Source organism: Neovison vison, chromosome 4 (assembly GCF_020171115.1).
Source record: "Neovison vison isolate M4711 chromosome 4, ASM_NN_V1, whole genome shotgun sequence".
NCBI lineage: Eukaryota > Metazoa > Chordata > Mammalia > Carnivora > Mustelidae > Neogale > Neogale vison.
The window spans coordinates 217,710,091-217,726,702 of NC_058094.1; the positions used below are offsets into that span (position 1 = coordinate 217,710,091).

Genomic DNA, 16,612 nt, shown 5'->3' on the forward strand with positions numbered 1-16,612 from the left:
CAAGGAGAGAAACTCCAGAGAATCTCCACCTCTCTGTAGAACAGGCTGGGCGGCCATCAGCGGTGGTAGGAGGCTGAGGGAAGGCGTGGAACGGGAACTCCACACATACAGTAATCACGAAATAAAGAGGATTTCAAAACACGTATGCATCAATAATGAAATAAAGAACACGTGGCACCTTCTGGTGTTGGAAAGGACAGCAGGCAGGGTCTCTGGGTCTCTGTCTCCCCCTGCTGAGTCAAGAAATTGGTGGCCTGAGCTGGGGAAGGAACTGGACTGTGAAAAGACCCAGCTCCTTTGGGGGAGGGTAGAGAAAGGAAAATGTAACTGTGGGTAGGAAAGCTCCTTCCAGATGAGAACCACCACAATCCCGCAGCACGACATACGCTCTGGCCGAAAGCAGCCGTGCTGAGCCCCAGCCCAACAGGAGGGGGGTGCGGGAAGGGGGACTGCTCTGGGCCATTTCTATATGCCACCCCTGAGAGGCTCTTCTCCCGAAGAGTCTTGTCTTAACTAACCCATCCCTTTATCCAGAGGCTGTTTCCATAGCCTAAGTGATTGCAGAGACCAGGGGTGGGGCGTGGGGGATAGGGAGGCTTTGGTGTTATTTTAATTAGGAACCTTTCCTCTAATGGTGACACAGGCTCTTTTCTCGAAAGTGCTGCTAAAAGGGGGCGCCTGGGTGGCTCACTGGCTTAAAGTTTCTGCCTTCAGCTCAGGTCATGGTCTTGGGGTCCTGGAATCGAGCCCCGCATCGGGCTCTCTGCTCTGTGGGGAGCCTGCTTCCCTCTCTCTCTCTCTCTCTCTCTGCCTACTTGGGATCTCTGTCTGTCAAATAAATAAATAAAATCTTTTTTTTTTTAAAAAGTGCTGCTAAAAGGACCAGTGTGGGTGATCATGCAGCACCTACATTCCCCACTAGAGCTCATTCATAGGATCATCTTTTCCATGAACCCAACGATGGTGAAACCTGTTCCACGGCTCTGGGGACATAAGGGCACAGTCTCGGTGGGCGGACTAGACTCTACCCACAGCTGCTTCCCTCCCAGCCATACCCGACTGCCTCCAGTCCTTCATAAGCCTCCTAACATTTTCATCCCACAAAACAAAGGCAACTCATGTATGCTACTCCTTAGGTTGTCATTTTCATGGAAACCAGCTGTGTTACTGTTAGATTTCTGAAACTCGTCTATGGTGAGGCTAAGAAAACAAACAAAATGCTAAATAAAGAAGCAACTGCATGCACGCGCACACACACACACACATACATACATATACACAGAATCAGAGAGAATCTAGGACTGTGGCATCTTGATGTCCCTCTTTAGGGTGTGATAGTAACTATTAAGCAAAGTGGAGGCCTTTGAAGTCCTCAGATGAAGGGTTTCACCTAAGTACAATCATCCCATTAAAATCCACAACATTCTGGTCAAACAGGGCAGCACTTTTACCAACATTCCACTGTGATAAAGGGGATTCAAAACAGTTCCAAATGATTTTGCTACTTCTTGAATTTCTGGAAGGCAAAAAGAAAAAAAACAGTTATTCCTTCAACAGGAGGGCAATAGCAGGCCTGAAAAAGCAGGCTCCCGGCATCTCCAGAGCAAGCCCCTCATTCACAGGTAATGAAGCATTCATTAGAAACAAGGGTATGAGGCGGGGACCGCGGTCAAGAGCAAAGAGGCAGACCTGGCAGAAGTGAGCATGTGACATCATCACACCTGCGGCGACTACCCAGGGCCCCGGAAGGAGGGAAGAAACGACAATGTGAGAGTCTGTCAGGTGGCAGAATCCCCAAGCCCCAGGGAGAAGGACCGAGAAAAAGAGGCAAGAGGTGTTTGCCTTTACAAAGGCAGACTTGGGGTGGGAGGCAGCTGCAGAGGGAAGCAGTGGGCTGGCCCAAGGGGAGAAGCTCTGAGGGGCCTGATAGGGCGGGGGGGGTACCCCACCGAGCAGCGGGTGCAGGACTGGAGGCAGTTTAACTCGAGGTCTGCTCAGGCCCCGGGGTTATGGGCCTCGGAAAAGATGAGAGCAGTTGCACATAAGGCTAGGGCAAGATTAAATGAGACGACGCCACAGCAGGTAATGGCAAGGATGCCTGCGCAGGCGACAGGCCTGCGGTTTTCTTCAGTTCTGCTTCTGTCCTTTACTAGCTCTGTGACCACCGAATGTCTCTGAGCCTCAGCTCTCCCATCTGCGGAACAGAGCCACGCGACCTGCCTACCGTAGTCACAACGATGTGCTGCGTGTGAGAGGGAGTAGTGAGGGGTGGGCACATTTGAAAGGCACATATGCACGCGAACTATTACGTGAGGGTGATGGAAAGACCATACCACTGGGTACTCAGGTGTATAATTTCTTTTCAAGTATTAGACTTTACACATATGTATATATGTATGCTATGTAGGTGTGTGTATGCAACATATGTATTTACATAAAACATACATACTGTTGCCTATGCTGTAGCACATGCATATAACATTTCAGTGATCCATATTGTCTTATCTATGTTCACACATATAAATATCATTATCTCCTCTTTAATCTTATTCTGATAGATGCTGAGACAAACTTGGCCACCAGAAACAATCAGGGCATGGAAGGAAAAAGCAAAAGAAGAGGACCCTGAATCTCAAAGTACAAGAGGCCACGTGGGAAGGTAAACCAGCTATCTTGACTCAGTGGCAGGTACATCCTTGGACATGGAGCTGACTCTGTGAGACTCACAATTTAATTGAGGAAATGACAACCACAAACAACCAGAGCAAAACAGAGCAGTAAAATCCATCAGACTGTGTGATCTAGGAATAACAGCTATAAAAGTTTAAAGACAAGAGAGAGCATAAGGAACAGCATCCTCAGGAAAGCTCCTCCGAGGCAGGACGCCAAGGGCTGAGACGGGTGAACGGCATCGCGACAGCAGCGGGAGGAGGACAGTTCAGGTAAAATCACGCAGCAGGAAGAGACAGCGGCTTGAACAGCATGGGATCTGCACTTGGAACAAAAGAGCTCACTGTTGGGGGGCCTGGGTGGCTCAGTGGGTTGGACGGCTGCCTTCGGCTCAGGTTGTGATCTCAGGGTCTGGGGATGGAGTCCCGCATCAGGCTCCCCACTCAGCAGGGAATCTGCTTCTCCTCCCTCTGCCCGCTGCTCCCCTTGCTTGTACTGTCAAATAAATAAAATCTTAAAAAAAAAAAAAAAAAAAGGTGGGGGGGTGCCTGGGTGGCTCAGTGGGTTAAGCCTCTGCCTTTAGCTCAGGTCATGATCTCAGGGTCCTGGGATCCTGCATCAGGCTCTCTGCTCAGCAGGGGGTCTGTTTCCCCCACTCTCTCTGCCTGCTTGTGATCTCTCTCTCTGTCAAATAAATAAAATCTTGAAGCGGGGGGGGAAAGCTCACTGTTCACCATTGCTTAGCTCTGGGAGAGCTAATGGGTTTCCCAAAGAGCCTGAGGAGAGGGTACTGCACCCTAGGCCAGCCAGCCTCCTAAGCCGGCCGCCACTGCACGAGGTGGTACTGCATATAAAGCAAGGGGAAGGGCCACTGGCAGAATCAGGGCCCCGCACCCTGCTTTGCCTACCCTCCACTCTCTCATTTTCCTTCTACCTTTTCCAAATGATCAACATTTACTCAGCACCAACCAGGCAGGAAATTGGAGAAAAAGAGCAAACAATCTCCTTGGGAGGTTCGCTGTGAAAAATAGCTAAGACAGAAAGAGCACCAAGCAAGTCATATTGCTATTTGTAGCCAAGGAAGGAGAGACAGTGAGTGCTAGTCAGGCTGCTTGGGAAAGGTTTCTTGGACTCACCGGTGCTGGCCAAGCCTTGGAGGAAAGTTGAGATTCACAAGGCTGAGAGCTGAAAAGGGGTATTACAGACGAGAAGGTATACATGACAATGGGAATACTCCTAACACTACTGAACTATATGGTTTCAATGGTTAAAGTGGTAAATGTTACCTGCATTTTAATTAGTTTCAAAAAAACTTTAAAAAAATTTAAATACAGGTGCTTACTTAAAAAAGATAAGAAGATAGGAAAACACAACTGCCATTTGTAGCACGTGAGAAGCCAACCCAACTGATTTTGTAGACGGTTCATGTAGCGTGGCGATCAGTAAAGAACCCAGTCAGCTCGAAACCAGACTGTGGAAAACCTCACGTCAGGTGGCACTTGGTTCTCTGCACCAGGATTTCTAACTTTGTGGTCCAAGGACAGGCTTTAAGTTTTGGCCCATGAACACCATGTAACACATTTGAATGTTCACTCCTATGTGTGTTTTGATCTAGGAAGAGGGTAACTATCTTTCAGATTCTCAAGAGGGCCTATGACTCAGAAACCTTGGAAACTGTTCATGTGGGCAGCTGGCAGACTGATCTGTGTAGGGATGGGGCAAAGAGGTTGAGGTTACAGGACTTGAGTCCATTTCCCTTGAGACTTTCTCTTCATTATACACCAGAGACAGTATTTAATGAACGGATGCCAGAACTCTCTTCGGTGGTTTCTTACTCACTAGTATTTACCAGAGCCACTGGTAGATGAGAAGAACTGCTCACCAGAGAAAGGTGCTGGCACTTACTGTAGAAAAGAAACTACCAGGGACACCTGGATGCTTCAGTTGGTTGGGTGTCTGTCTTCCAATTGGGTCATGATCTCGGGGTCCTGGGACCACGTCCCACATCGGGCTCCTTGCTCGGCAGGGAGCCTGCTTCCCCCCTTGCCTGCTGCTCCCCCTGCTTGTGCGCTCATTCTCTCTCAGATAAATAAAATCTTTAAAAAAAAGAAAAGAAAACTACCAGAGGGTGAACAGAGGAGAGAACCCAGTATAGGGAATAGAATGTCAAGAGAAAGAAGCCAGGAGGGGAAAGTCCTGGGGAGGACGGAGAGGTTACCAGTGTCCAATACAAGGGAATAAGAAAGGTAAGAAATGAAAGAAAAAGATTTCCAAATTCAGTGGTCTTCAGATGCGTGGTTTCTGTAGGGTGAGGGAAAAAGAGATCAGAGGATGAGGATATGGTATCCAGAGCCGGGCGAGTATAGAGAAGGGAGGTGTTACTGATAACTATGTCAGAACGACAGGAATCAAAACCAGGGTGGTCCCGGGCAAGCAGATACACAGTTCATGACCTCACTGAGGAGGAAGTTAGTAGGCCACCCGGAGAGGCAGCAGAGGCCATCCATGAACCGAAGGATTTGGCTGTGCGAAGAAAAATAGGATAGGAGTCAGCAGAACTAGTAGGGCTAAGAAAAGGCCTTACCATTTACATATGGGGCAGGCAGGGAAGGTTCTGGAGGTTTTAAAGAGGGCAGGAAGGAAACACACGAGAGCACCAGGCATTCTCCAATGACTTCACGATGCATTCTTGCATGAACATTGACTACGGAACTTCGGTCTTCTACAAAGCAAGAAGGAACAGAATACGTAGGAACGGGGAGAGGACTTTCTTCCTTTGAAACTACACAGAAGGAGAGAAGAAAACACAGCATGACCAGAAAGGGCAGGCCAGAGTGATTGTCTTCAAGCTAGTGAATATCCGAGATGTAGCTGCCAGAGAAGCCATCATCTCCAAATTAGCTTCCCCTTTGGCCTTTTCTTCAAGGGCCAAGAAACTAATACAAAATTGAAGTTAGGAGTTCTTTAAAGCTGATTCCTACGTAGCCTGCCAGAACGAGAACAATAAGGAAATATACCCATCATGCAAAATATCCTTTCATTAGGGGCAGAGCACTTATCTACTTAAAATTTCATTTTAGATACTGCTTGGGGGCTACAGAGAGGTCAGGAGAACACTCACCCAGCTAAGTGTAAACAGGGTGAAAAAGAAAAAGAAAAAGAAAAAATAAACAGGATAAGAAAACAATGTTGGTGTCAGAATACAAAGATGCTACCATACTGATAATGTGGGCAGAAAGGAAACTGTCAGCCAAATGTCAAAGGGAGGTTAAATAATAAAAAATAGCATTCAAGCATTCATCTATAGGCAATTCTTAAATTACAACCAGGAAGGCATCCAAACTTAGTACACTCTCACACAAAGAGGAAGGGATGGTGTTCACAGACAGAACAGAGATGGGGCCATCAGGAAGAAACTAGCTGTACTATGTGGCAGTACCAGAGGGTCAGTAAATGGCCAACCGCAGGAAATTAGAAGGCATGAATCACACCCTACAATGAGAAAGTCAGAGTATGTATTTAAATAATCAGATGGACAGGTTATTTACTATAAAAGTCAGTTTATTTTCCCTTCCTGTGTTCTGTATTTTCCCTTTTTTGTCAGTAATGAGGCATTAACTGATTGGAAATCTCCTTGATTAAATAACATTACCAAGTTCATAAATTCACACACCACATTTTAGAGTATAAAGCAAGAAGTTGAAAAATATTCCCTAACCCAACACCAATTGGGCAGCCCTCAAAATTGCACATTTTCCCCCTAGTTCGTGTCCATAATTTAAAATACATATACAGAATGACCTAAAAGTATTGAAAATTAGTATAGAATTCACAGCCTTGAAGACATACACGCTATAAACTTCTAAGGAATAGATACCTAGTCCCCAGGCCCTAGTAACCCGTTGATGTGATTCAAGGTCACATACTTAACGCTTACTAGGACATACGGGTCTTTCCTTTGTCTCTAATTCTAGTCTTCTGCTGAGGTAACTCAAGGAACCCGGTAGTGAGAAAGCTCAATTCTCTGAAAACAGGCCAAAGCCGATTAGCGTCCTAGTGGATCCTAACATTCCCAGAGAGCACATCTGGGGTTGAGGACTTCGGCTGTGAGCTACACCTTGGAATGTTCGTGACAACAGATGATGTACCTTATGGTCCTTGAAAGGAAGACTGAGTACTTCCAGGAGTCAAAGTGACTTGTGAATGAAGACAGAAGAAAACAAGATGACAATAATTTGAAGGTATTTCTGCTTCTGGGGCTGACTAACTTCAGATCAGATACCGAGTGACTGAGCTCGTCACCACGTAGTGTGATTTTCCCACCACTGTTAACAAAGGGGTTCTTTGTCCAAGGCAGGCTTGTGCTTGATGCAGCTTGCGTACTCTACCAGGACTGGAGGCTTCAAAGCTGAACCGCTCTCTGCGGACTCATTATCAAAGCAGAATCCAGCGATCCTCCCCTACTCGTGGAGCCCATCATTGATGCAAACCATGTGCAACTGTCTCGTGGCCACTGAACTTTCCAGGCTGGAGAATTAGGGTCCAAGTCCAAGACAGTAATTCAGGTTACAAGGATAATCTCAACAGGCCAAATAAAAAGGCTGGCAGCTTCACAGGCCACTTAGTACGTTTGCAAAGCAACAATGAAAATCACCCATAGTAACTCACGTAGTGCAGAGAAACAGCCCAGCCTTCCCCACTGGTCAGCAGCTCAAGTGGCCGACACTGCTGAAAAAGGCTTGACAATCTGAGGTCTTGCTGGAGCTCCTAAGACAAGCCCCAATAGGGTGAATTAAAAGAAATAATAGTCCTGATGTGTCTCCCATTGTTCTTCTCTTCTGTGGGCAACACTCACTCACTCAGTACATGAGCTTGTCGTCTTTGCATGAGATAGCAGATTTCCCTCACTATTAATGGCGAGATAAATAAAATTGTACAACTTGTCTGTGAAGAGAAAAAAGCATTAAATATGCAGTGGCAATTTAATTAACCCTGTTAGAGCACCATGAATGTAATAATAAATGTGGACAACTGCATTAATTTCGACTCCATACAAAGATATCTTAATCTTTTCCAATGAATTAGAAAAAAATTTTGAAAATCGAGGTTAATACATTTTTTAAAAACTTTATGTTACATACTCTCCAGGAGAAGAACTAAGGCACAGAAAATCAAATAATGTGCCACAGGCAGAACAAAAAATTGGTACTGGAGCTCACTTTATTTATTTTCTATTTTTTATTATTTGTTTAAGTAACCTCTGCACCCAGTATGGGGCTCAAACTCCTGACCCCAGGATCAAGAGTTGCACGCTGTGCAGACTGAGCCAGCCAGGCGCCCCTGGAGCTCACTTTAAGAACAGTGCTTCTCGTAAGAGATCCAGTTTTCTTTCTAGTACGATTTCTTGTATGATCACAAAGCAGGTTCATCAGGAGACATTTCCCTCTCTAGCACAGATGTCAGAAGTAGAACACAGAGACATGTGGCCCAGTCTTTAGAAGGCGGAAGGCAGTTAGGCAGAAGAAGCATCCTCAGTGACAGCAGAGTACATAGCCTTAAGGCAGCTCCAGGGAACTAGGGAGCTGAACTACCCCTGGGCTCCTTGGACAAGGCTAGACGACCGTGGCTGGACATGGGGCCCCTTGAGGCTGTCTCCAATTAGGATGCACTAGATTTAGGGCTGGGATACAAACACATTCGCTCGTGGGTGAGGCGATCGCCGAACCCTCTCCGGGAGACCTGTCTACTCACTTAACAGAGAGCAACATTTTCAAAGTATAAGGCATTGTTCTGAATTGGCTATTTCCCAGAAAGTACACAATCCCAGCCAAGAATGTTTAAGGTACGACAAATATTTTCTCAAGAGACTCTCTTCATTTTAGAACCTACATACCACAGTGTTAATTATAGTAATGCTTTTTTTTTTTTTTTTTTTTGAGCCCCGTGTTGCTTGGTGTATCCTGTAATTTCCTTCAGAATTCCCAAACTAAATCTAGCAGATAGAGAGGACCCCAGGAGAGTACACCAATTAATACTTTCAGTAAATCTCTCAGCACTTTCTCTAGAAGTATAAACGACAATATTCATTAGGCTCAGGTCAAGGGCAAATGAGAAGACCTGTTCCCACCCTGAAAAAAGAATTTGTCGTTCAGACCCATGCAATGTTACTCTTCACAAAAGGCTCACCAACAGCAATTGGCAATTGTGCTCATTTAAGAAGCGATCAGAGTAAATGCTTTGAACTAAATTTGTGAAAAAAAAAAAAAAACCCATGAGTTAAAAAAGGCACACACTCACTTACCATGAGAATGAAAAAGTAGAACACCCACATCCATCCCAGGTTGTCTTGGATCAAAGACACTAAATACTACAAGGGAGAAAAAGAAATTACAATATAATCCTTTGTAAATTAATCAAACGAAGTAGCTGAAAGGGTAGGTTAAACACAGCTCTTCCAGAAAATGCGAAGGGAGTTAGGATGTGTAGAATGGTTTCCGGTTCGCAAAGCTTTCCTGTGCATGTTCATACTTAAAGACACCTGGCCTTCCCCTGTAAGCCGGCAGAGTCCAGCACAAACACAGCAGAAGAGACGACAGGACTACAAGGTTTATTTTTGTTCACTTTGCCAATAAGAGGAAGATGAACATCCTCAAGCCACTTCTGTTTAATTGTTCTTTCTCCCAATGAGAGGTACTTTAATTGATGTTTTTGAAAACAGTCTGTCTTTTAAGCATGTTGCCCATTTTTCAATGGTGTTATTTAGACTCAGGATTTCTATATGGCTTTAACATTCTACAGCAAATTCTTTTACTTTATTCCAATCACTGAAAAGAATCTAATAGCATTTGGCCCATTTTCTTTTTCTATTACGATAAAATGTAATTACGATAAAAGTGGCCATTTTAACCATTTTTAAGTGTACAATTCAGAGGCGTTACATATGTTCACGGCATTATACCACCATCCCCCCTAACTATTCCCCAAATTTTTCATCACCCTAAACACCAAGTCTGCACCTATTAAGCAATAGCTCCCCACGAGCCCCTCTTCCCTGGTAACCTCTGAGAATTTGCCTGTTCTAGAGATTTCATGTTCAGCGGAGTCCCATAGTGTTTGTCCTTCTGGGTCTGGCTTATCTCAGCGTACTGTCTCCAAGGCTGCGGCACATGTTGGAAGAGCATCCCTTTTTATGGCTGGATAATAGTCCATGCTGTGGACATGCCCCCTTTCGTCTGTCCTGTCATCAGCTGATGAACGTTCGGTTTGTTTCCACCTTGTGGTTATTATGAATAACGCTGCCATGAACACTGGTACACACAGGTCTGAGTCCTGTTTTCAGTTCTTTAATTCCTAGGAGTGGAACTGCTGGGTCACACGGTAATTCCAGGGTTAACTCTGCGAGGCAGCCACCGAGGCGTTTTGCACAGCAGCTGCACCATTTTACATTCCCGCCAGCAACGTAAGAGATCCAGTTCCTCCACACCCTCGGAACTACTTGTTCTCTTCTGTCGTTGTTCTTAAAATGACAGCCATCCTAACAGGTGTGCAGTGGTATCTCACTGAGGTGTTATTTTGTTTTGTTTTGTTTTCCTCACTGAGGTTTTGATTCGCATTTCCCTAAAAACTAAGGATGCTGAGAATCTTTACAGGTGCTTAACTGCCCATTTGTACATATGTGTCATGAAGATTTGTCCCTACAATTTCTTCTAAGAGGTTTTATAGTTTTCGTTCTTAAGGTCAGGTACTGATCTTTTGTGTCAGTTTTTGTCTCCGCTATAAGGCAAGGGCTCCCCATCTTCAACCTGCGGGTGTGTATCCAGCTTCCCCAGCACCATTTGGTGAAGAAACCATTCTTTCCCCACTGAATGGTCTTGGCACCCTTGTCAAAAATCAACTGACCAGGGTGCCTGGGTGGCTCAGTTGGTTAACCGTCTGCCTTCGGCTGAGGTCATGATCCCAGGGTCCTGGGACTGAGCCCTGTGTCGGGCTCTCTGCTCAGAGGGAAGCCTGCCTCTCCCGCTCTCTCTCTGCCTGCCACGCCCCCTGCTGTGCTCTCTCTCTCGTCAAGCAACTAAATAAAATCTTAAGAAAAAAAAAAACCGACTGACCACAGATGTTGAGTTTTACCCATTGTTCTTCCATCGCACACTACCAGTGAAATTTATAAGCGGGAAAAACCAAAAGCAAAACGAGTGAGTGATGTAGCATAGATTACACAACGGAAAGCAAAAAAGCAGAGGTCTAGCTGCCTGCTGAAGGGCTCATAGCAGCACTCCCAAGTCTTTCTGCCACTTTATCTTTCTTTTAAACATCTTCATTGACATATCACCCATTTAAAGTATACAACTCAATGGTTTTTAGTGTATTTACAGAACTGTGCAACTATTACCATAATCTAATTTTAGGCCATGTCTATCACCAGCCCCCCCCAAACACGCTGTGCCCATCAACAGTCACTCTGCAGAACCACCTGACCCCCGGCAACCACTAATCTAATTTCTCTCCCTAAAAATGGGCCCATTTCAGATAGCTCATATGAATGAAATCATTCAAGTACATGGTCTTTGGTAACTGGCTTCTGAGCCTACTATTTTTCAGATGCATCTCCGTAACATCTCTCCATTTCCACTCTTAAGGGCCAGATACCGTCTTCAACTGCCAAATACTAGTCCACCGTATGAATATGCACATGCCGCTTCTCCATTCCTCAGTCGATGGACATTAGGTTTCCTACTTCTTAGATGTGAGGAGTAACCCAGCTACCAACACACATGTGTTCAGGTGTTTATGTGGACATTTTTTGTCATGTTTTCTTGGACAGATGCCACGATTTAATCTTACTGAGCCCCTATGTGTTAAAAACACATGAAGCCACTGGGATCACAAAAACGAAGGAAACAGTTCCTGTTCTCAAGGACATGCAGAGGCTGGCACGGATAAACCAGTAAAGGTGATCCACCGTGACAAGCCCTCTGGTAGAAGTAGGCACCAACCTCTATGGAAACCAAGAGACCAACCCATTCTTGTGAAGTTAAGGGAAGGTAGGGGAAAAGCTGTTCGGCATAAATTAGGAGAGCTGGGACAAAGCTCATCAAGTTTCTAATATTAAGTCATAGAGTCTGGAATCTCATGCCCCACGCAATGGGAAATTATTCAAAAATCAATATGGAGGAGGAATGAATAAAGCCTAACTAACAATGATTTACTCCAGATCTTATATTCCCAACCACCAAAGTGAGCCTAATGCTGACCCAAGTTCATAGTTAGGGATCCAAATAGTGGCAGGTGAGACATTTTTAATATAAATAAACTCCGAGGGGCACCTGGGTGGCTCAGTGGGTTAAAGCCTCTGCCTTCAGTTCAGGTCATGATCTCAGGGTCCTGGGATCGAGCCCCGCATCAGGCTCTCTGTGAGGCAGGGAGCCTGCTTCCTCCTCTCTCTCTGCCTGCCTCTCTGCCTACTTGTGATCTCTCTGTCTCTGTCAAGTAAATAAATAAAATTTAAAAAAGAAAAAAATATATATAAATAAACTCCGAGAGGAGCGCCTGGGTGGCTCAGTTGGTTAAGCAACTGCCTTCAGCTCAGGTCAGGATCCCCTAGTCCCAGGATTGAGTCCCGCATCACGCTCGCTGCTCAGCGAGGAGTCTGCTTCTCCCTCGGACCCTCCCCTCTTCTCATGCTCTCTCTCTCTCTTAAAGAAATAAAAATATTAAAAAAAAAAAAGACAACTCCTTGAATTTCTCATTATAAAATCCACCTGTTTGATTAATGAAGAAAACATCAGGGAGAAAGGATAACTGAAAATACAAAAATATCAGAAAAGGATATCCAGTACAATCACCCCTTACCTTTATATAAAGACCTCTGAACTGGAAGCCAATATCATTTTTGGTTCCTACTCCAGCACACAATAAAGTAAGCACATTTCTCCTACTTTTGCTAGTTTTTTTTTTCTCCCTTTAGTCTCATAATCAAGTACACTAAGCACACATTCATCATTGATCCTATCAATCATTCATTCTATAGTCATTCAACAGATGTGGACACTTCTACTGTGTGCCATACACCCCCCTCCCTCCCCACGTACTGGGGCTACCATGGAACATAGTAACAAAGAACCATGTAACATATGGCTGGGTAGTGATGAGCATTAAGATGGCTTATTTTTCTCAATACTGGCTCTCTTATTAACCACCAGCAATCAGATGTTGCTGCTCTATCCCCACAGAGCAAGCAAAACAGCAATATTAAAGGCCGGTAATGACCTGAGTGTCAAAACTAAGAGACTTTTTCCTCCCATTCTCCTTCTCTGGCCCCTTTACACCTCTGACTAACACCTCCCCTTGCCTAATGGCACTGCTGACTTCCTATGTCTTTGACCACTGGGCAACCCCTGAAGTCTTGTCTGTATTTTCTTTGCCCATTAAACATCTCATAACTTTCTTTTTTTTTTTTTTTAAGATTTTATTTATTTATTTGGCAGAGAGAGATTACAAGTAGGCAGAGAGGCAGGTAGAGAGAGAGAGGAGGAAGCAGGCTCCCTGCTGAGCAGAGAGCCCGATGCGGGACTCAATCCCAGGACCCTGAGATCATGACCTGAGCCGAAGGCAGTGGCTTAACCCACTGAGCCACCCAGGCGCCCACATCTCATAACTTTCAAAGTTTCATTTATTTTATCTAATGCAGATGATTCTCTGATGCTTATTTTTGCAAAATCAGCCCTCAATGTCCTGGAAAGGTATACCCTAGGAGAGGCATGAGTCACGACTGTCCTGAGGAAGACAAGGCTGAATTTAAGCCTTCGAGTACTTCTGACTACTTACTGTAGGCCAGTCTTAGCCTAGACAATCAATTCAAGTCTAGTGTGCATGAGAATCACCGGGAAGTCTTGCTGAAACAGATCTCCAGGTTCTAATTCAGCAAGCCTGTAGTAAGCTTAGTGTTCCCTACTTTAAATAACCCAGATGATTCTGACACAAGACATTTATGAACCTGCATTTAAGGCACAGTCACTGGAAGCAGAGAAAGTGACTGAGAGCAGCTGCCGAGTCCATGGTAATTTCTAGTGGGATCCATGGGAGTACACATGTGTCTGGTACGGGAGAGGAGGTAGGTGTGCATGCCACGTGGGGGATAACGAGACACTTGTCTCGTGGCCCCTCGGAGGGCCAAGTTCAGGCTGGAAAGAAGGGAACAGCAAACTGGGACTGAGGCTCTGTCTTATGAGGTGTCAGCTTATTTCCAGACAGGAACAATCTGGAAATAAAAGTGGAAAGAAGAAACTGAAAAATGAAAAGGGACCTTCCACATTACGTCCCGTCAGCTGACTCCAGAGATCAGGAACCGAAGGTGGACAGAAAAGCATACTATGCGGCACAAGGGTGCCACCTGCTGTGGCCCGGCGCACAGGTGTAAATTCTTCCACCGAACGAGAGACTACTCACCACTCCATTTCAAGCCCTCTCTTGTTCCCTCACCTGGCCCACGGCAGCTCCAATGCTTCCAGTTCCGTCGACAATTCCTGTGACGGTTGCCAAAGCCTCACTGCTCCCTTGGATCAGCTCCTGGCGACCCAGGTCCGCAGAAATAGCAGAGCTAATCATGTTAGAAGGTCCGCCAATAAAAAATCCTGAGGTCATAAACAAAACAGGTTCTCATTAAAACACTATTCATGGCACGGCTAGAAATCCACTGGACAAGGCAACTCTTATCCCAACAGTTTAATCAGTACATTGGATGGAAACAGCAAAAGGGGGAAGAGGAAAAAAGTACAAATGAAAACTCTTCCAGATCATGTTATCTTCAAACTAGTTAGCATCCACTTTCCTGAAAGCCCTACTTGAATTATATGATACTCTGGTATCTTTTATAAAAACTAAAAACGCAGGAAATACAGTGAATATACAGCCTTTCTAATCCTGTCAAGGCTGTTATTATTATTATTATTATTATTATCCAGACATTATTCAGTAATAACTAATTACACTCGCTTGCCAGCTTCTACTACGCTAGAGTTGTTATCAACTGAGTATCTGACTACCCAAATTCAACCACACATACTGGAAAAAAAAGAAAAGAAAAGAGAAAAGGCTCTGTAAGCAGTGCAGACGGTTCCAGCAGCCACTGTTCTCCAAGAGGCTGTCCAAGGACTGGGCGCGAGTCAGCCCATGTGATTCGGTCCACAAGGTAGGAATGAGTCCCGTGCGCCTCACGTACCATGAGCCACCCTCACTATCCTGAGTAGGAACTAAAGTTTAAAAATCCTCTTTATATACCATGGTCCCTAATTACACTCAACTGTTTCATCTGGTGTTCACATAGAGAAATACTGACCAATTCTAACACAGGAGGAAAAACTTTGAAAGCTGGGGAATTGGTTTCCAATGTGGCGTCTTCCTAAACTACCTGTGGAAGAACTACGGGAAGCTGCAGCGGCAATCAAACATTTCAGAACATCTCTGCCAAAGGGGACTGCTTCTGTAGCAACAGGACTGAGGAGGTCACATAACAGCAGAGAAACAATCTGAATCTGAAGTAGGAAGCTTTCCTTTATAACGAAGGTTTCAGTATTACTCAAACTGAGGGAGCACAGTTTCCCTTTCTTCCTTTTTATTTACAGAGGAGCAGGAACAGTGTAGTGAAACAGAGCCACACCACATACCTGTAACTGCCATCAGAAGTGCATTAATGGACTTATCATTTGGAGAACCTACGAGAAAAGACGCAGAAACAGCATGCTGACTTTAAAAGCAGATTACACAGGCCCCCACTGAACAGCACAGAAAGATCTGGATCTCCGTGACCTCACAGATCACTCCCAGAGACAACAAAGGGACACAACTCTTTTACCGCCTACTCCAACTTTTATTTGTAATGTCTGCCTCTTGCTGGTGCTCGAGCTAATGAGACTTCTAAAAGCTAAAGAAAAACTCTACTCCCATCTCAGCAGCATCTTCAGGGACATATACCAAACCTACTAATTACTATCTTTCCTCTTTTGAAACCCTTTCCCTTTTATTGTTTTATTGGCTCTAATGCTGGCCCTCTGGAGCCTACCCTCAAACAAAGCATATACACTCCCAAGCAAGCTTTTAAACAAACCAACAAAGCAAAAGAGATGCCAGTTTCCTCCCCAACACAAATAAAACGTGATGATACTTTTACCAGGCATTTACAGGACAATACAAAGGTCTCCTATCAGCCTTTGTAGCTGGTCCCAAGCATCTCCCCAGGGTTGACAGCTGACTCATGGCAAATGCCTTAGTCCTGAGAGATCAGAAAAATAATTTAATTGCAAGGGAATACTCACGGCTATATCCAACGAGGGACCCAACGGCCAGAAGCAAGCTGAGAGCTAAAACCGGTGCTCTCTTCTGTAATATGTCAGAGATGAAACCTTGCAAAGTCCCACCTGCAAGTTCCAAGAGCACATCACAACCAAAATCGTTTATGATTTAGCTCCATTATCTGAAGCTTGTTCCCCACGCAACCTCTCCCTGCTATCAGGATCCTGACACTGGTCTAACCCAGAAGACGGCTGACTCTCCAAAAACAGCTTCCTCCACAGTTTCCTCTAAGGAAGATTACTTAACTGCCTTGATGGCTGACGGGGACAGGACACCATGAATCAGACAGGAAAATAAGGAAAAAAGAAAAAGCCATCAAAACCCCCCACCGTTCCTTGCTGTTCTCCCTTCTCAAACCAGCTATGAAAGCTTTTCCTGATTTTTCTGCTTTTTTATTTTAATTTTCTTTTTTCTTTTCTTTTCTAAGAGAGAAACCGCCCATACGTGTGTGGGAGCAGACAGAGAGAATTTTTAAGATTTTATTTATTTATTTGACAGACAGAACACAAGTAGGCAGAGAGGCAGGCAGAGAGAGAAAGAGGAGGAAGCAGGCTCCCTGCTGAGCAGAGAGCCCGATGCAGGACTCGATCCCAGG

General features: G+C 45.0%; 1 protein-coding gene across 4 annotated transcripts in view; it reads right to left on the reverse strand.

Moving 5' to 3' along the window:
- Positions 1-6,213: 6,213 nt before the first annotated feature.
- Positions 6,214-16,612, reverse strand: part of SLC37A3 (solute carrier family 37 member 3) — a 56,150-nt gene continuing 45,751 nt past the window's right edge. For all 4 annotated transcript variants that reach the window (XM_044246709.1, XM_044246707.1, XM_044246706.1 and 1 more), the window contains exons 11-15: positions 15,981-16,082; positions 15,333-15,380; positions 14,149-14,300; positions 8,972-9,037; positions 6,214-7,614 (exon numbers count right to left, since the gene is read on the reverse strand). In XM_044246709.1, coding sequence (XP_044102644.1) covers positions 7,522-7,614; positions 8,972-9,037; positions 14,149-14,300; positions 15,333-15,380; positions 15,981-16,082 — 461 coding nt within the window. In that variant the 3' untranslated portion in view covers positions 6,214-7,521. The remainder of the gene's footprint in view (positions 7,615-8,971; positions 9,038-14,148; positions 14,301-15,332; positions 15,381-15,980; positions 16,083-16,612) is intronic.